Genomic DNA, 21,578 nt, shown 5'->3' with positions numbered 1-21,578 from the left:
GTCGAAATCCAATGACTGTTAGCAGAATATGGTATCGGTGGGTTCAGGAGGGTAATACGAAACGCCGTGCTGGATCCCGACGGCCTCGTATCACTAGCAGCAGAGATGGCAGGCATCTTATCCGCATGGCTGTAACGGATCGTGCAGCCACGTCTCCTTGCAAGACAACAACCATCTGCAAGAACAGTTGGAAGACGTTTTCAGCAGCATGGACTATCAGCTCGTAGACCACGGCTGCGGTTACCCTTGACGCTGCATCACAGACGGAAGCGCCTGCGAGGGTGTACTCAACGACGAACCTGGCTGCACGAATGACAAAACGTCATTTTTTCGGATGAATCCAGCTTCTGTTTACAGCATCATGATGGTCGCATCCGTGTTTGGGGACATCACGGTGAACGCACATCGGAAGCGTGTATTCGTCATCGCCGTACTGGCGTATCACCCGGCGTGACGGTATGGGGTGCCATTGGTTACACGTCTCGGTCACCTCTTGTTCGCATTGACGGCACTTTGAACAGTGGACGTTACATTTCAGATGTGTTACGACCCGTGGCCCCTTACCCTCATTCGATCCCTGCGAAACCCTACATTTCAGCAGGATAATGCACGGCCGCATGCTGCAGGTCCTGTACGGGCCTTTCTGGACACAGAAAATGTTCGACTGCTGCCCTGGCCACCACATTCTCCAGATCTCTCACCAACTGAAAACGTCTGGCCAATGGTGGCCGAGCAACTGGCTCGTCACAATACGCCAGTCACTACTGTTGATGAACTGTGGTATCGTGTTGAAGCTGCATGGGCAGCTGTACCTGTACACGCCATCCAAGCTCTGTTTGACTCAATGCCCAGGCGAAACGAGGCCGTTATTACGGCCAGAGGTGGTTGTTCTGGGTACTGATTTCTCATTATCTATGCATCCTAATTGCATGAAACTGTAATCACATGTCAGTTGTACTATAATATATTTGTCCAATGAGTACTCGTTTATCATCTGCATTTCGTCTTGGTGTAGCAATTTTAATGGCCAGTAGTTTAGAGCCTGTGCATTGCAGTCAGGGCCGCAGGGAGCAACTCCTGAGCGCGAGTGATGTTGTGTGGACAGAAGTGCGGGGTATTTCGCAGCATTTAACGCACAGTGGCTGCTCCTCCGTGCCCTGGACCGCTCGTGCTCTGCTGCGGTGTGCTGTGGCCCACGTCATCGCCAGACGTCTCGTCGTCGGAAGCTGTGACAGCCAGCTGAAGAGTGCAAATGCTTCTCAGCGTTCACTTACCTCTCCAGTTGTTGTTTGGTCTACTTGGTGACTTTGACTCTTCTATGTTCACTGGTCATTAAACATTTCAAGTATTCGTTTCCGTGTCGTTCGTCTCCCTTCGTATGAAATAAGCTTTCTCTTCTCTGTCATGAAAATCACGTTCTGTATCGTTTATGCGGGAGAACAAACCTTATTCATTTCCTTAACTACCATTCTTAGTGTTGGAGTCCTGTTCCAGTATTTTTACAATATCCCAACTGCACAGCACGTTCTCAAAGGCTTCATTTGATTTTGCTAAAACATCTGGACTCCATTGCGCTGTGGAAACTTCGATGTTTTTCAGTTCCTGTTGTATTGTCCAGTGGTTGCGGTTTCTCTAAAGCTTTTCAAGTCTTTGTTGAAACATACTGGAAAAGCTGACAAGTATTTATAAGCTATAATTTGTTACAAACAGCGTATTTTGATCTAGCAGGGATTCCCATAGGTAAAGCTATTTTGAAGATACACTTCCCAATGTGTTCTGCTGTTTGGCTGTAGAACATCTAGACTATAGTCAATTTGTCTATGTTTTGGTCAGCAACTCTTCCACCACCACCTCCATAGCTTCTTGTATTCACACAGCAACATCACAAACGGATGAACTGAACCCTATCCTCCAAATTAACCCATAAAAAGTCAAGTTAGATTGTATATGGTGAATGTTGTGACTTGGCAAGACAGCCAAGCCACTAGGAGATAGCCGAAAGGCACGCGTTTAAGCTCACGCAGGCTGGCGTGAGGTCTGGAACAGTTAAAGGAGTTGAGTCTAGTAAAAAAAGTACGTAGCTTCTGGAATACTTAACTTTAATCCATAATTGGTGAACATCGGTCTGACGGTACATGCATCACAAGATAAATAGCAAATGATAATGGCGCCTTGCTAGGTCGTAGCAAATGACGTAGCTGAAGGCTATGCTAACTATCGTCTCGGCAAATGAGAGCGTAATTTGTCAGTGAACCATCGCTAGCAAAGTCGGCTGTACAACTGGGCCGAGTGCTAGGAAGCCTCTCTAGACCTGCCGTGTGGCGTCGCTCGGTCTGCAATCACTGACAGTGGTGACACGCGGGTCCGACGTATACTGACGGACCGCGGCCGATTTAAAGGCTACCACCTAGCAAGTGTGGTGTCTGGCGGTGACACCACAGTTTTGATTGGTGCACTCGATTTCAGATAACCAAACAGTTCGGTATTTTCCATTTCGAAGTTTCGTTAAATCATTCTTTAAAGTGTTAATCGCTGTTTGCATGCTTACGATACACTCTTTTAAATTTTCAATATCTGTTACACATTTCTTACATGGTATATTTTCACCATGTGACACCACAGTGAACATGGTGGCTGTGATGTCGGGCCATCTCTCTCGATCCATCTGTCTGGAAAGGTATCATCCGAGACATGGTGAACAAATAGCCAACAGTGTGGCGGTGGTCCAACCTGACGAAATACTTTTAACTGATGTGCGTCCATGTTCCAAGATATCGAGGTAAGCTATTCCGCTCAGCGATAAGGAACGGCCCAGTTACTGTGTGGCGCATTAATCCTCACAACACCAAGGGGGAAGGGGGTGGGGGGTAGTACTTAAAGCGTACCTTTCTAAATCACTGCTCTCTAGTCAGTTACTTGTAGTCCACTTCTGCGCTGCTAGTTCACTTGCGTCTGAGGAGAGCCACACTGCTGTTCCCGCATGCGCGCCGGGGGCCTCTGATGGGAACTCATTTCCGGCGAGTCTGTGCATCGGCATACGCACCTGAAGATGGCGGTCGGTTCGTCCATAGAAATACTGCGTCAAAATCACTACATTATCCGGCTGCATACCAGAGAATATTGTCATTACTGCTTTAAATGCACATTTAGGAATCTTGCGTGTCAAAATAGCCATTAATAATTCTTCTTTAACACAAAAATACTAAATTATATTAGTCAGCCTCCATCCCATTTTATGACATTCGCAGCATTCATCTTCACAAAATTCCGTAACGAAATTTACAAATCGAGTATTTAGATGCATACACTTTTAAACAAATGAAAAATCCTTAGAATTTAACCCATTACTGGCCATTGTTCCTTTTTTAGGGCGCGTATATTTTACTTATTTCTACGCAAGCAATGGAGCTTTTTAGCCTTTATTGTTGCACCTGTAGGTTCAACTAACTGCTATAATGCCTGTAAATGTAAAATAAATAACTTTTTTCTAAATACTTGACGTCAGGAAAATTATAAACTTGCCGATTTTTTGTTCTCGCACTTGGCAGCACTGTATGTCTGCTGGTAGTTCCTGGACGACAATGAGGTGTGATTTAGTTGTCTGGGCGTGTTTGTTATGGACATATGGATAAAGTATACTTCAGATTTTTTCAAGTAAGTGCAATATCGATATATTTTACGCGTCCCAATAATGGGACAATGGCATGTTATACTTTTATTGTTGATGTGTCCTGTTCTTGTATCCATGTATTATACAGAGAAGAATTGCATTTTACGTTCTTTATATCTGCTTTTTTTCATATTCTATTCGAATTTTACGATTCTAACAGGATAAAAACATGCCGCGTGGACTTACACTTGAAGAAATTCTAGCAGAACTAGAGAACCATCAATAGAGTGACTATGAAGATGATGACGTAGAATTGCCGATTATTCCACCCGATGCAGATGTGATAACAGATGAAGAAGACATTGACGAAAATGTACTGAACCATGAGTCCGTTGTACAAGATGTAGCCGGTACTTTAGAGCTCATAACCAGCCGAGATGAAGCTAATGCTACAGTTGTACCTCCAGAAGCCAAAAGAAGGAAAGCGTTAGGAGATGGAGCAGAAAGTGATACGTTATTTACAAAAAATATATATATATGCAAGTGGTATAAATGTCAACCAACGTACACAAACACCAGTGAACCAGGGAAGAGCAACGAACATTATGGTGCCGAATGTCTAGCAAATAAGACAGTGCCCCAGGTGTCTGAGGACTTTTTTTTCTGAGAAACTAGTAGACACTATTATTGAACAAAGCGAAATCTATGCTTGCCAATACAACAAAATAAATTTTCTCCTAACCAAAGAAGAACGTAAAACCATTTATTGGCGAGAAATCACTCCTAAAGACGGAAGAATCACCAAGGGTGGTCAACGGCATAGGATGCTGAAGGCAACGGGAAACCACAGCATTAAAGATCCAATGGATATCCCCAGGAAAACTCATCATGGCAGAGTTCAATGTCAAATTATCCGGAGTTTCAACTCCCCCACTCGGATCTCCGGGGGGGAGAGCCTTGAACAATGCCACAAGTAAATACAAAAATAATGCAACAATAGCAACTTGGAATGTAAGATCATTATACCAACCAGGCAAAGTAAATAATGTTATACAAGAAATGAAACGTCTAAAAATTAATATTTTGGGTGTAAGTGAAACAAGATGGCCTGACTCAGGAGAAATGACCATTGACAACATGAAAGTATATTACTCGGGAAATTCTGATAGCCAGCACAGGAATGGGGTAGGAATAATTTTAGATGAGTATGCTAGTAAATCTGTCAAAAGCATTTTACCAATCTCAGATAGAGTAATCAGTCTACATTTACAAACGAAACAAACAAATATTAATTTAATCCAAATCTATGCTCCAACAGCCGACAAAGAACAAGAAGAAATAGGAAAATTTTATGAAGAATTAACACAAGCAATAGGAACCTCAAAAAGCAGAGACATTATTATCATCATGGGAGATTTTAATGCCAAAATAGGGGAAGGAAGTGAAGGTGATCTTATTGGACCTTTTGGTTTAGGAACAAGAAATGAAAGAGGAGATTTGCTGTCACAATTTTGCCAGGAAAACAATCTGTCTATTACAAACACATTTTTTAAACTCCCTAAACGAAGACTTTATACTTGGAAATCACCAAGAGACTGTAATGAAGAAGTTTGCAGAAATCAAATTGATTTCATACTTATAAACAAGAGGTACAAAAATTCTATTCATGGTGTGAAAACATATCCGGGAGCTGATATATTTTCTGATCATAACCTTTTAGTAGCAAAGTTCCATGTGAAACTGAAAGCCATACAAAAGAAACAAAAGAAGGACTATATAAATACAACTATTCTAAGAGACCCCTTGACTAAACAAAAGACTTCTGAAGAGATTAATAAGGAATTAGTTAGGATAAAGAATAATCAAACAGAAGATATTGATGGCAAATGGGAACATATAAAAGACACATTAAATAATGGATGTAAAAACATAATGGTGACCAAACACGACAACATGAAAAAGAAGTGGATGACAGAGAAGATATTACAATTGATGGAACAAAGAAGAATACTTAAAAATAGAGATGAAAGTGAGTATAAAAGATTACATGCAGAAATACGAAAAGAAACACGGCGAGCAAAAGAAGAATGGTACAAGGAACAATGCTCTGAAATTGAGAGTTATGAAACAAGACATGATAGTTTCAACTTACACAAAAAAGTTAAAGATTTAGCTGGACTTAATAAAAAGAAAAGTACAAGTTTATTGTTAGATAAAAATGACAAAATAATTCCTGATGTCAAAGGTAAACTGGACAGGTGGACAGAATATGTCAAAGAACTATTTGAAGCCACAAGAAAAGATCAAAAATTTTATGATAACATGATTGGAGAACGAGGACCAAGCATATCGAAAGAAGAAATATTACATGTTATCAACAAATCGAAGACAGGAAAAGCCCCTGGACCGGATAAGATACCAAATGACATCCTGAAACTCATAGGAATAGACCATATAGATATATTTGTACAATTGTTTAATGATATTTATAATTCGGGAATTATTCCTAGGGATTGGTTGACATCTACCTTTGTTACATTACCCAAAAAGGCTAATGCCAAAACTTGTAATGATCACCGTACAATAAGCTTAATGAGTCACACCTTAAAGATATTTGTAAAAGTTATACACCAACGAATATACAAAAAAGTAGAAAAAGGTATAAGTGAAACACAATTCGGTTTTAGAAGTTCCCTCGGTACAAGAGAAGCATTGTTTGCTTTTAACATATTAGCGCAACGATGTATGGAGGTTAACCAGCCACTATATGTGTGCTTTCTGGATTATAATAAAGCATTTGACAAAGTTCGTCATGATCATCTCATAGAATTGTTAGAAAAGAAAACACTTGATAAGAAAGACATCCGCATTATATACAACCTCTACTACAATCAAACCGCAACCGTGAAGGTAGAAAATGAACTATCGAATGATATAGAAATAAAGAGGGGTGTGAGACAAGGTTGCGTTCTCTCACCCTTATTGTTTAATATGTATTCAGAAGACATAATCCAGGCAGCTCTATCAGATGAAATAGCTGGCATTAAAGTGAATGGGCTAAACATTAACAATGTTAGGTTTGCTGATGACACTGTACTACTAGCTGGAAACCTCAAAGATCTACAATTACTTCTTGACAAAGTCGCAGAAAAAAGTGAAGAATTTGCCTTGACTCTTAACGTAAGCAAGACTAAGTTCATGGTGATATCTAAAACACACCAACAAGAAAATCTTACAAGCAATAGGGAAAGAGTCGATCAAGTATGTAAATTTAAATATCTCGGAACAATTGTAAATGAGGAGATTGAAAGCTCAGAAGAAATTAAATCGAGAATAGGACAGGCCAGAAGTATCTTTAATAAGATGAAAAATGCATTCTGTTCGAGAGACATTTGTTTAAACACAAAAATGAGGTTGCTAAGATGCTATGTATTCTCAAAATTATTATACGGAATGGAAGCGTGGACATTGAAAAAGAAGGACATGAACAGTTTAGAAGCTTTTGAACTGTGGGCATATAGAAGAATACTTAGAATTAGTTGGGTATCGAGGATTACTAATCAAGATGTCCTAAGAAGAATGGGAAAGGAAAAAGAATTAATTAAAACTATTAAAGTAAGGAAGCTACAATATTTAGGCCATGTTATTAGGGGAGTAAAATACAAAATATTGCGAATAATACTAGAAGGGAAAATTTGTGGGAAGAGAACGAGGGGTAGAAGACGGACATCCTGGATTGACGATCTAAAAATTGGTACAACTGTTCAACGTCAGAACTCCTTAGATCGGCCAAATCAAGATCAGAAATTGCCATGATGACAGCCAACCTTCTTAGAGGAGACGGCACATGAAGAAGAAGACTTCTGAGTGGTTATCATAAGCTTCCCCATGAGAATATGTACTGGGAACAGGCTCCTGATGTCGGTGTTCCTTTAGTCTTCAACTCCATGTCAAGAAATAGGTTTCGGGAAATAAAGAGATTCATTTATCTCAATGATAACTCCAAAATAGACAGAAATGACAAGATGTACAAACTGAGATTGTACTTTGAAACGCTGAAAAAGGAATTTGGTAAATTTGGCGTATTTCATTCAAAATTCTCAATTGATGAAATGATGGTACGTTATTATGGCAAACATTCAGCTAAAATGTTTCTGAGAGGAAAGCCTATCAAATTTGGATATAAAATTTGGTGTCTTACAAGTTCCAATGGCTTTCTTTATAATTTTTCGCCATACTGTGGCAAGACTAACAACAAACAGTAGCCTTTAGGTGCGAGGGTAATAAATGAACTAACAAGCATTAATCCAGAATCAGAGTATCCGAATTATAAGCTTTTCTTTGACAACTTTTTCACCAGTGTTGACACACTGATCACAATCGGAAAGAGTAAAATGAAAGCTACAGGAACAATAAGAGAGATCCGAACTAATGCATGTCCTTTGATTGACTCGAAAAGAATGGCAAAAGAAAAGGAACGAGGATTCTATGACTACATGTTTGACAAAGAGAAAGAAGTTCTGGTTGTGAAATGGAGTGACAACAAACCAGTATGTGTAGCGATAAATTACAGTACTGTTACTGCTCTGAGTTCCACTAAAAGATACTTAAGGGCAAAGGAAAAGGAAATATTTGTTACAATGCCACATCTCATTGAAGAATATGGGTGGCGTAGAGCTACTGGACAAGCAGATATCACTTTATAGGACGAAGATAAGGTCGAAGAAATGGTGGTGGCCATTATTCACACAGATGACAGATATCTGCGTAGTAAACACATGGCGTGCATTCCAAATTGCTAACGCTAATGAGAAACTCTCACTTTTGGATGCCCGACGGAGAATAGTGATGTTTTACCTATCAAAGAAAACAGGATCATTACCAAAACGCAGGGGACTACAAGGAAGCAAATTGATGGGAGGACGGGTGAGCACTGATGTACGACTAGATCCAGGAAATCATTTCATTGTGCCAAGTATAACACAGAAGAGATGTGCTTACTGCAAGAAAAAAAAAATGTGATAGGTGCAATGCTGGTGTACACGACAAGTGTTTTGCTTCATTTCCTACTGAATAGACATTCAATAATATTGAAACATTCTTTATTTATTGTTTATGTTGTTTCTTACAATATTATGCATGGAGAATAAGGTTGTCAATTTGGATATCGCATTTGGCCAATGTCCCAAAAATGGGACGGTCTGTAGTTTTTGTTCTAATAAACTGAAAATTTTCAAAACAACTTTTTATTCAATTAATCACTCAATGTAACGTATTTATGTATAAAAGTTTGCAAAAAATGATCCGATAGAGTTTTGGCCAGTAATGGGTTAAGTCTGATCCATGATGTCAGTATCTTTCGATATGTCAATACTTAATAGTGTCAGATAACACCTTCCCATGTTTTCTCTGTTGCAATTCACTTCCATCTGCTTATTTTTACAACTACTCCTCAATCAATACAGATGAGCGTTCTGCATCATATTAACCTTGAGAAAAACATTAATATTATAATCAGATCATTCAAGAGGTACCTTTAATTTATTTCAAATATGCAATATTACTGACAAGATCGCCTTCACATATTTCAGTTCCATTTGCAAGTTACTTTCTTCGTAACATATATCTTAGCAGTAATGAATGACACCCAATGTGACCTTTCAGCTCCAATTTTTTTTTCCTTTCCGAGCCCTGCTTTCCTGTCTGTTCCCAGTATTTATTATCTTCGTGTTACGTGGATTTTCAGTTTCGAATTATCCAGCATGTTGTGCCGTTTAAGCCCAGTAACGAGCCTGCCGCGCTTCTGCTTGTGATGTGTTGGGACCTGGTTCCAGGGGTCAGTCCTTTGGGGAAGTTGAGTTCACCACATGTTCAGAACAATGTCCACTCTGAGACAGAAGAAATACTTACCTCACTCCTTTACCAAGACCTGTTCACATTTGACGCAGCTGTTAATAGCTACGGCAAGCGTTGCCCTTACAGTGACTGAAGCACACAAATCGTCTCGTGTCGCAGAGAAGACTCCAGAGCCTACGTGATTCCTCCTGAGAGAGGCGAACTCTCACGCTGAACACTTCCACGCAGACCAGGCGTACACGCACTTTCTTCCACGCTTCCAAGCATATTCCCCGTCACACTGACGAATCAGTGCAGTGGACACCACAACCCCCGCCCCCCTCCCTCCACATTTTTTAAATTTTTATTCAACATATAGTGTATGTAAATAAAGCCTTGCGTAACTGCCTGTCCTTGTCAAATGAGAATTACTTTTGATTTGTGTTTAATTTTCAGGTGTGATTAACTGTGAGTCAGCTATGAGATTGTATGAGCCACAAGTCTGCAGAACAGGCACCAGGATAACCTGAAGGTAACAGGAAAGAAACTATTGCTGTATAAAAACTAATACACCAGCAATAGTCAGACATTCAGTATAGTATGTTTGATATTGACAGAGGTAATTATTATATTACTGTCTAGTTTTATTAGAAAACCACTTTAGTTTTACGGAGCAGATTCTTTTGTCTACCTGACATGCCTTTAGCATTTTTATACAAAGCACTGTTACATGGTACAGTAAATCCGAAGAGTACATGGCAAGTCATAATTCTTAAATACTGTTCCAAATAAATGGCAGGATCTTGGTGATGATTAAGGTATGGAGTGAAGAAAAATGTGGCATTGTATTTCTTCTTTACCTGTAATTAACCTCTTTGTTTTTTGTTGCCACTGGAAATCTTTAGGTGATTGCTAGTTCTTTCCTCATTTTAATAGGAGAAGGAAAATCTTTTACCTTACCACTAGAAAATTACAATAAATTTAAAACTTCATCATGAATTTATGAATTCCCTCTATTTTTCCAAAGATGGCAAAAAGTATCCTGACTAAATTATTATGTTTTTCTTTATTACATACAAAAGGAACAGTTACTTAAGCTTTATGCTAGCAACATTAAAAGAACAGGCCTGTCATTCCTTAATGTAAATTGGCAACAATATAGGAGTCCTTTCATGTCATCACGACCCCGATATTTCAAATTAGTGTGTGTATATCACAGTATGTTGTCATGGCAACTGTGAAAAAAACTGGTGAAACTGTTATCGGAAGTATAATGTAGAGAGACATTTACAAAAATACAAAAAAGGGTTTGATAAAAAATACTTACATACACAACATTGGTCACAGAACTCACAAACTTACATAAAAATATATACAAAATTTAAAAAAATACAGTTTGAATGTATCAATATGGGGTACTATGCCACAACAAGAAAAATTTTAATTCGTATTATATCTGATCCCCTTATACATTGCTGCAAATCATCTTCTCATCGTTTCATTAATATTATGGTATAAATGGAATCTGTATTTGTATAGTGAATAACTTTAATATAATTTGTTAAAGTACAAAGCAAGTATATTCATAAATTATTGGAAATTTTGAGCATATGGGTACATTTCAGGGCTCGCATGTCTTGTACAAAGCTTGGACGTTATCTTAATAGTTTAGCAATAATAATATTCATTCAAGAATGAAACAAATAGTTAATTCAGGTTTCTAAAATGCTGCAAGCAATAAAATTTTATGACTTAAAGTAGAAATATCTCTAAATCAATGGTCTGCCTTTCCATATTTAATATGAGACATTTACATTACTGTGAATACTATTCAGCACATTTTTCATTTAGAACACAAACAAAACAATATATTTCAAAACAACCAAATCTCTTAATATCCTACACTACAAAGAATTGCACTATCACACAAATTACAAACCTAAATATGCGATTTATATCGAAGGATTTATTTGGTTTCCCCAAAATGAACAATGATCTACAGGCTGCGGAAACCAGTATTAAATCTTTCATTGCAGTTAACATTGTTCCTTCTGACACCTGTCTCTACGATAGTGAGATGGTTTACCTCATTGATATGTTCTTGTGGGGTCTGTCTTATGAACTGTGGCACTGACCTTGAGATTACTAGACAATGAACTGCCTTTCACCCAAATATATTTCCAGGATTTTTTTATGGTCCTCCACAAGCATTTATTAGCGTATCCTACCGCAGATCACCAGTACTAATTAAGGATTTCTCACAAATGTCTCTTTTTTATGGTCTCTCATCAATATGTCTTAAGAAATGCCTCCTGAGACTATCAGACCTAGTAAATGAGTTCCCACAAATGTCGCATTTGTATGGTTTCTTGCCAGAATGAATTAAAGTATGCTTTCTGAGAGAACTAGAGTTGGTAAAGGATTTGTCACAAACTTCACATTTGTATGTTCTCTTGGCAATGTGTGTTCGTAAATGAGTTTTGAGCTTACTAGACTTAATAAAGGATTTCCCACAAGTATCACATTTGTGTAGAGTTCGACTAGTACGTTTTACAGCTCGTTTCTTGAGATGATCTGATTGAGTAATGGGTATCTCATGATTATCAGATGCCTGTAGGTTGACGTTACCTGCAGTAGTAAAGGATTTGTTAGGAGAATCAAATCTGTTGGATCTCCCAGCATCACACACTACTTCATGAGACTGGGTGTTACGAAATACATTAGTGATTCTGTCGCACGGAAATCCCTTTTCATTAAGTTCTGGCGCCTTCGTGGAATGCGTGATTGAGCTACCATTATTGGAGAATACCTCACCACAGCGTGTACAGATATGTGGAGTTGGATGAACACTGTCAGCGTCAAGCTTCTGTTCAGATGAAAATGTCTGCTGGCATGAGCTACAGGTGAACTCTTTGAATTCCTTTTCCTTTAAGCCGCAGTTGTTTCTAATACATAATGCGCTATCACGAGCACAAAATTCTTGTCCCACAGAATCACTTCCAGCAATGTGCGTCGAATTGTCCACGGTGATGTCCAGCTTATCGTTGGTCAGTTCTTGTTGGTAAATTTCTTCCAATGAGATGTTACCAGCCTCAGTGATCGTTTCATTCATCCTGTAGCATGAATAGTTATGGAGTAAGTACGCATCTTCCTGGACATAGAGAATAAATATTTCAGCTGTCAACAAATTCTTTACTATAATGGGAAAGCATTTCAAGTACACATAAGAAACGTTGTATTCATTTATCTTCTCACCAAGAATGTAACACGGTAAAATTACTGGTTAGCTAAACTGATTAGACACAGTTTCTGCTGAATTGTCTCTTGCAGTACCTTCGCACACCAAACAAAATATTGTAGAAAATAAAGTAAGCTGAGAGGTACATACAAGAATCAACACTTTGTCAGGGTTATATGACTACTAATAGACAGCACAGATAAATATATCAGAACAAAACCCATCAAGAAATTAAAATGGTAATAACATTTATACCTGCCTAACATGGTGCCATTATTATCAAACGGTGTTCATACCTCATGTGTTAGCGACTGGGATATCAGAAGCGCAGTTAGTAAGTAATGTAGCAGTAGCCATTGCACTGGTTTGAGTGTGAAATTCAGGGAAGCAAGGAGCACCGGAATTGAGATGGAATATTTTCATCCTTAACCATCTTTCAAACATTGTCACAAAACTCAAAATATTGCAAACTAATCAGATTTGATTTACAATGGCCAATGAGCATTCTCACTGAATGGAAGAAAATTAAGTACCATCTCTCTACAAAGATGATTAATGTGTGAGGAGTATCACTAAAGTAACCAGAGAATTCAACCACTTAGTTGTTGTTATGCCAGTGTAATTAAAAGTTCTGTTGTGTCTTTGTAGTCAATGAAATCAAAATCGCCGGTTTGGAATTAGATGATATCATGAGGAATGAGTGAAAATAATGACAAAGAGGCTACGCAAAACAACGTGGAAAGTGTAGTTCTGTAAAGACTCGCAATGTGAGTTCTTTACGTCAGCTGTGATTGCAATCAATGAGGAAAAGATACAGGCCAATGCCAGGAAGCAGAAAGATAATGAATGGACAGTACATCTCTTCGTGTGTGTGTGTGTTTATTATATTGACATTAGTGTTGTGTTTGGAGAAGACATCAGATACAGGACTGGCATGTAGTCCAGACAGAGAGCAGAAATTTTGGACTATGCAGTTATGTTAAGTAAGTCACTCTGCTAACTTGGTATGCATAATGCTGACAAGTGGAAAGAATTTTGAAAGAATTTTCGATGACATTGGCATCAAACATGGAATTTACGAATGCGGCTAATCATCGTGGAGACGTAGCCGTGGAAAGAAGTCTTAATGCTGTGTGGACCATGCGTCGTGTAGGGGCAGTATTTTATGCATGCATCCATTTGAGATTTCCATGTGTCAAATGGCGATTACCTTACTGGACGTGCCGCAATTTTCAGTTTTCACGTCTGAAATTGTGATATGGGAGTGTCTGTTTTATCGTTTGTGATTTCTGACAGTTCCTTCTGGCGCGCTAGTTATGAATATACCACAGGCACAGGACAAAGCCAAGAGTGGACATGCAGACAATATGAATGGGGAGTTTTGTAGGAGACGGATGATGTTGTAAGCAGGGAGACAACTACTGTGCAGTGGTGTGCGAAGGCTGAGGCACTGAAGAAGATGACGGTTACAGATTGCCACATGGATTCTGTTTAAAACTATCAAGATCACTTCCAAACGTTATTTGTGAATGAGGATAGAACTGCGTCTGAAGATAATACACAGCACCACGGCACCCTCTCCAATATATCTTATTATTAATACATATTGTTTTTAACATTGCTTTTCTTTGTAGTGTAACGCCAAAATTAGAGACTGTGACAGAAGATTAAAAGATAAGATACAACTAAATGACAAATGCGTGACACATTGTAGGCAACAGAATTTCAAAGACAAAAATTCCAGTTTTCTACAGGGCTCATGAAATACTGAATAAATTTTTAGACATATTTGAAACATAAAACGATTGTGAGAATTAATAGACACTATTCTTGAAAAGAGTATGTATACTGTGAGCTGCTATACAACAAAGGTACATGGATTTGAAGGTCCGACCAATACTGACGTCGGATATTAATCAGTAGCTGTAATTGATAGAATGGGGAAAGTTCCGTTAGAAGGAAACACTGTTTAATTATCGGACGGCCATTAATACCAGTACAGATGAATTTAAGTGAGGCAGGTGGGTACAGATTAGATGGCTGCTCCTCCAAGAAGCAAGTATATCGTCCCATCCATTAAAAACTTTTTCCTGTCGCTAATAGAATGGTGTGTAACAAAGTATGGCACACATTCTGAGGAACAAGACAACAGAAAGAGGAAGAAAATGGAAAGCAAACACCAGTACCGTGTGTTGCTCTGAGGACTATGTTTATGTCTTGTGAAGTGGCCGTATGGTGTAAGCAGCTACATTCCTCTGCACATGTGCTCACATCATTTTCTTTGCAGGATGCCTTCCATACATGCTCCAAATGAGAACCGCAACGTTCTTCGTGGAGCCTGGGATATTTCTTAAAAGTCGTACAGTTTCCACTGTACTACTAGGGGAGAACAAACTAGCATTGTTATATTTATTATAGGCATACTACATGCATCTGCCAAGAAAGTGAAAGAGAAATACGCAACACACAGAACTGTAGTACTGATACGGGAATGACGATTACTCTGACTACCTGCTTCCCTGCAACTAATATTTGTACAGGTCATTATTTACGTCATGGAAACGTCCGATGTGGCAAATTACACTATGTGATCAAAAGTATCCGGACACCCCCAAAAAAGTACATTTTTCATATTAGGTGCACTGTGCTGCTACCTACTGCCAGGTATTCCATATCAGGGACATCAGTAGTCATTAGACATCGTGAGAGAGCAGAGTGGAGCCCTCTGCAGAAACTCACTGACTTCGAACGTGGTCAGGTGATTGGGTGTCCTTTCCGTCATACGTCTGTGCGAGCGATTTCGACACTCCTAAACATCCCTAGGTCCATTGTCTCCGATCTGACAGTGAAGTGGAAACGAGAAGGGACACATACAGCACAAAAGCGTACAGGCCGACCTCGTCTGTTGACTGACAGAGACCGCCGACATTTGAAAAGGGTCGTAATGTGTAATAGGCAGGCCGGCCGGAGAGGCTGTGCGGTTCTAGGCACTACAGTCTGGAACCGCGAGACCGCTACGGCCGCAGGTTCGAATCCTGCCTCGGGCATGGATGTGTGTGATGTCCTTAGGTTAGTTATGTTTAAGTAGTTCTAGGGGACTGATGACCTCACAAGTTGAGTCCCATAGTGCTCAGAGCCATTTGAACCATTTTGTAATAGGCAGACATCTATCCAGACCATCGCACAGGAATTCCAAACTGCATCACGATCCACTGCTAGTACTACACTCCTGGAAATGGAAAAAAGAACACATTGACACCGGTGTGTCAGACCCACCATACTTGCTCCGGACACTGCGAGAGGGCTGTACAAGCAATGATCACACGCACGGCACAGCGGACACACCAGGAACCGCGGTGTTGGCCGTCGAATGGCGCTAGCTGCGCAGCATTTGTGCACCGCCGCCGTCAGTGTCAGCCAGTTTGCCGTGGCATACGGAGCTCCATCGCAGTCTTTAACACTGGTAGCATGCCGCGACAGCGTGGACGTGAACCGTATGTGCAGCTGACGGACTTTGAGCGAGGGCGTATAGTGGGCATGCGGGAGGCCGGGTGGACGTACCGCCGAATTGCTCAACACGTGGGGCGTGAGGTCTCCACAGTACATCGATGTTGTCGCCAGTGGTCGGCGGAAGATGCACGTGCCCGTCGACCTGGGACCGGACCGCAGCGACGCACGGATGCACGCCAAGACCGTAGGATCCTACGCAGTGCCGTAGGGGACCGCACCGCCACTTCCCAGCAAATTACGGACACTGTTGCTCCTGGGGTATCGGCGAGGACCATTCGCAACCGTCTCCATGAAGCTGGGCTACGGTCCCGCACACCGTTAGGCCGTCTTCCGCTCACGCCCCAACATCGTGCAGCCCGCCTCCAGTGGTGTCGCGACAGGCGTGAATGGAGGGACGAATGGAGACGTGTCGTCTTCAGCGATGAGAGTCGCTTCTGCCTTGGTGCCAATGATGGTCGTATGCGTGTTTGGCGCCGTGCAGGTGAGCGCCACAATCAGGACTGCATACGACCGAGGCACACAGGGCCAACACCCGGCATCATGGTGTGGGGAGCGATCTCCTACACTGGCCGTACACCACTGGTGATCGTCGAGGGGACATTGAATAGTGCACGGTACATCGTCATCGAACCCATCGTTCTACCATTCCTAGACCGGCAAGGGAACTTGCTGTTCCAACAGGACAATGCACGTCCGCATGTATCCCGTGCCACCCAACGTGCTCTAGAAGGTGTAAGTCAACTACCCTGGCCAGCAAGATCTCCGGATGTGTCCCCCATTGAGCATGTTTGGGACTGGATGAAGCGTCGTCTCACGCGGTCTGCACGTCCAGCACGAACGCTGGTCCAACTGAGGCGCCAGGTGGAAATGGCATGGCAAGCCGTTCCACAGGACTACATCCAGCATCTCTACGATCGTCTCCATGGGAGAATAGCAGCCTGCAATGCTGCGAAAGGTGGATATACACTGTACTAGTGCCGACATTGTGCATGCTCTGTTGCCTGTGTCTATGTGCCTGTGGTTCTGTCCGTGTGATCATGTGATGTATCTGACCCCAGGAATGTGTCAATAAAGTTTCCCCTTCCTGGGACAATGAATTCACGGTGTTCTTATTTCAATTTCCAGGAGTGTATGTCAGGCGGGAGGTGAGAAAACTTGGATTTCATGGTCGAGCATCTGTTCATAAGCCACACAGCACGCCGGTAAATGCCAAACGACGCCTGGATTGGTGTAAGTAGCGTAAACATTGGACGACTGTACAGTGGAAAAACTTCGTGTGCAGTGACAGATCGCGGTGCACTGTGTGGCGATCCGGTGGCAGGGTGTGGGTATGGCGAATGCCCGGTGTGCGTTATCTGCCAGGGTGTGTAGGCACACAGTAAAATTCGGAGGTGATAGTGTTATGGTGTGGTCGTGTTTATCATGGAGGGGTCCCTTGTTTTCTGCGGCACTATCACAGCACAGGACTTGATGTTTCAAGCACGTTCTTGCTCCCCACTGTTGAAGAGCAATTCAGGGATGTCGACTGCAACACGATCGAGCACCTGTTCATAATGCACGGCAGGTGGCGGAGTGGTTACACGAGAATAACATCCCTATGATGGACCGGCCTGCACAGGTTCCTGACCTGAAACGTATACAGCACCTGTGGGATGTTTTGCAACGCCGACTTCATGCCAGGCCTCACCGAACGGCACCGATACCTATGTAGATATGGTGTCTGTTCTTTCGGACATGTCCGAAAGAACATGATGACCTGCAGCCGTCTAGGACGAAATTAGAATTATATTAATATCTTCAGCTGCTAATGGGCGTTGATCTATATCAATGGGGACAGGTGAAAATGTGTGCCCCGACCGGTACTCGAATCCGGGGCCTCCTGCTTACATGGAAGACGCTCTATCCATCTGAGCCACCGACGGCACAGAGGATAGCGCGAGTGCAGGGATTATCCCACGCACGCCTCCCGCGAGACCCACATTCTCACCTTGTATGTCCACACACTACAGTCATGGCAGTTGTTGCCAGAACTATATACTTATATGGATATGGTTTCTGTTCTTTCGGAATTCCAAACTGCATCAGGATCCACTGCAAGTACTATGCCAGTTAGACGAGAGGTGAGACCGGCTGCTCATAAGCCACACGTCACGCCGGTAAATGCCAAACGACGCCTCGCTTGGAGTAAGGAGCGCAAACATTGGACGATTCAATGCTGGAAAAACGTTATGTGGACTGATGGAACACGGTACACAATGTGGCAATCTGATGGCAGGTTGTGGATATCGCGAATGTCGGGTGAACGTCATCTGCCAACGTGTGTAGTGCCAACAGTAAAATTCGGAAGTGGTGATGTTATGGTGTTGTCATGTTTCTCATGACGGGGGCTTGCACCCCTGTTGTTTTGCGCGTCACTATCACAGCACAGGCCTACATTTATGTTCTAAGAACCTTCTTGCTTCCCACTGTTGAAGAGCGATTCGGGGATGGCGATTGTATCTTTCAATAGGATCGAGCACCTGTTCATAATGCACGGCAGGTGGCGGAGTGGTTACACGACAGTAACATTCCTGTAATGGACTGGCCTGCACAGAGTCCTGACTTGAAACCTATAGACGGCGTTTGGGATGTTTTGGAACGTCAACTTCGTGCCAGGCCTCAGCGACCGACATCGGTACTCCGCGAAGAATGGGCTGCCGTTCGCCAAGAAAGCTTCCAGCACCTGACTGAACGTACGTCTGCGAGAGTGGAATCTGTCATCAAGGCTAAGGGTGGGCCAACACCATACTGAATTCCAGCATTACAGAAGGAAGGTGCCACGAACTTGTAAGTCATTTTCAGCTAGGTGTCCGGATACCTTTGGCCGCATAATGCACACAGACACACAGGGAAATGGACAACACAGAGATGTGACGTTTATTCAGCTTACCCGGTTTCTGCCGGTGGCTCAGCGAGCAGCCGACTCACTGCGATCAAGTCTTCGGGCTGGCTGCGCATCGCGTCTGCCCAGCCCGGGGTGGCCATCACGGCGACCAGGTTGTCCTTTATGAAGGCGACGGCGGCCTGCCCGAGGCTGTGGCAGGAGTGCCGGACTGCGAGAACGGCCGCGGCGGCCGCAGTCTGCACGCACAGCTGCGCGGCCACCTGCCGCTCGCACGCCGCCTTCACGACGGACACGCCGTACCTGTCGGCGGCGGCCAGCAGCTGGGCGGCCGTGCCGGGCAGCGGGGGCACCTGCAGGGTGTACAGGCAGTCCAGCAGCTGGCGCAGCACGGCGCCCTCCAGGTCCGGCACGGAGGCCCGGCCGCCGCTGGCCTCCAGCGCGTCGCGGCGCAGCATCTCGGCGAACACGGGGCTCCTGGCGGCCAGCACAGCCCTGTGAGCCACCAGCCGCGTGTCGCCCGCCACCAGAGTCACCATGTCGCCGTCCCCGGCCTTCAGCAGGGCGCCCAAACTCACAGGAGCAGGCTCCGAGACTGTCCGATCCGGCTCCATTGTGGAGGACTGTCGCCCGATTCAGTTCTGCCTGTCGATCGTAGAAGCACGGAGGATGCCGTGTAGTGATCGCCTACTCTGTGCTACAGTTTGTAAATGTTGTTCGTTGTATATAAACTACGACAATACACTGATCAGCCAGGACATCACGACCGCAGACCTACTATCGATACAAACCAGTCCACTGCTAACCGGCAAGGAATGACCGCTAGCCAGACACACGCACAGTGCACTCGGTATCGGTGAGTGTGCCGTCTGCGTGTAGAAGGAGTTTGGCCGGGCGGGGTTCTAGGCGCTACAGTCTGGATCCGCGCAACCGCTACGGTCACAGGTTTGACTCCTGCTCAAATGGCTCTGAGCACTATGCGACTTAACTTCTGAGGTCTTCAGTCGCCTAGAACTTAGAACTAATTAAACCTAAGGACATCACACACAGCCATGCCCGAGGCAGGATTCGAACCTGCGGCCGTAGCGGTCTCGCGGTTCCAGACTGTAGTGCCTAGAACCGCACGGCCACTCCGGCCGGCTTGAGTCCTGCCTCAGGCATGGATGTGTGTAATGTCCTTAGGTTAGTTAGGTTTAAGTACTTCTAGGCGACTGATCACCTTAGAAGTTAAGTCCCATGGTACTCAGAGCCATTTGAACCATTTTTTAGAAGCAGTTTGACCGATGGCAGATTGCGATGGCCCAGAGGCTCGGCACGAACGTTTCGGAAACTGCAAGACTTCTCGGGTGTTCGGGGAGTGGTGAGTGTCATCGATACGTGGCGAAACCGAGATCAAGCGGTCTTCAGATGTCGTGGGGTTGGGCAGTCACCCTCGTGACACATGAGACACATCATAGGTTGGGCAGACTGTTAAAACACTGCTGGCAGCGATCTGTGGTGGAACCGATATCAGACTTTAAGGCTGGGCAACTCTGCCCATCTGAACACAAGGTGCGCAGAACACTCTTCCACAACCGACGACCCATGCGTGTCCTGACATTAACACCAGAGCTTGGGCAACTACGACTGATGCAGGCACGTGACTGTCGGTGCTGGATGTCGGCCCAGTATCACAGTGTTGCATCGTCTGATGAATCACGATACCTTCCTCGTCGTGCTGTCGGGAGGACCCGAGTATGTCGTGCTCTAGGAGAGCAGCTCCTTCACACCTGTACCGTGTGACCGAGCGGCTCTAGGCACTACAGTCTGCATCCTCGCGACCGCTACAGTCGCAGGTTTGAATCCTGCCTCGGGCATAGATGTGTGTGATGTCCTTAGGTTAGTATGTTTAAGTAGTTCTAAGATGTAGGGGACTGGTGACCTCAGAAGTTAAGTCCCATAATGCTCAGAGCCATTTGAACCAATTTGAACACCTGTACTGCAGGATGCAGACGAACTGGCGGTGGCTCCATTATTCTCTGGGGAACATTTATGTCGCCGTCAAATGGTCCATTGAGTTCGGACAAGGCACCTTGATGGGCAAGGAGTAATGTACACTGGTTGCAGACCTTGTTCACCCCTTGATGACGATAATATTTTCCGATCCCACTGGCATTTTTCAACAAGATAATGTACCGTGTTACAAGGTTCTGAATGTGACGCAGTGGTTCAAGGAATACAGTGGAGAGTTCCCATTGTTTTGCTGGCCCCCACACTCGCCAAATCTGAACCTGATCTAAAACATCTGGGATGTGATTGAATGTGACATCAGATCTCATTATTTGTAATAATTTTATACTGCTGGAGTCACATTTTACTAATATTTTACTTGGACAATGCATTTTGGCAGCATGTTGAGATCATCAGGTGCGTTATACAGTTACTTATACATCAGCTGATGGTTATCTACATTATCAGCTGATGTATAAGTAACTGTATAATGCACCTGATGATGGCAGCATGCT

The 21,578-nt window shown here is 43.1% G+C and overlaps 1 protein-coding gene across 1 annotated transcript; it reads right to left on the bottom strand.

The window, feature by feature from the left end:
• Positions 1-10,559: 10,559 nt before the first annotated feature.
• On the bottom strand, positions 10,560-19,393 carry LOC126213166 (zinc finger protein 626-like). Its single transcript, XM_049940788.1, has 2 exons — positions 19,123-19,393; positions 10,560-12,558 (listed from the first exon to the last, which is right to left on the bottom strand). The coding sequence occupies exons 1-2, from the start codon at positions 19,215-19,217 to the stop codon at positions 11,721-11,723; spliced, it is 933 nt and encodes a 310-aa protein (XP_049796745.1). The 5' UTR covers positions 19,218-19,393; the 3' UTR covers positions 10,560-11,720.
• Positions 19,394-21,578: the final 2,185 nt, after the last annotated feature.

The sequence above is a fragment of the Schistocerca nitens genome, chromosome 11 (assembly GCF_023898315.1).
Source record: "Schistocerca nitens isolate TAMUIC-IGC-003100 chromosome 11, iqSchNite1.1, whole genome shotgun sequence".
NCBI lineage: Eukaryota > Metazoa > Arthropoda > Insecta > Orthoptera > Acrididae > Schistocerca > Schistocerca nitens.
The sequence above is the reverse complement of the archived record's forward strand: the minus strand, read 5'-3'. Positions and strand labels throughout refer to the sequence as shown.

What these genes read in the sequence shown, in the direction of transcription:
- LOC126213166 (XM_049940788.1), bottom strand. Translation starts at nt 19,217, where the DNA reads ATGGCCACCCCGGGCTGGGCAGACGCGATGCGCAGCCAGCCCGAAGAC. An exon ending in GAGCCACCGGCAGAAACCGG is followed by an intron (nt 12,559 to 19,122) that starts GTAAGCTGAATA and finishes TTCATGCTACAG; the next exon opens with GATGAATGAAACGATCACTG.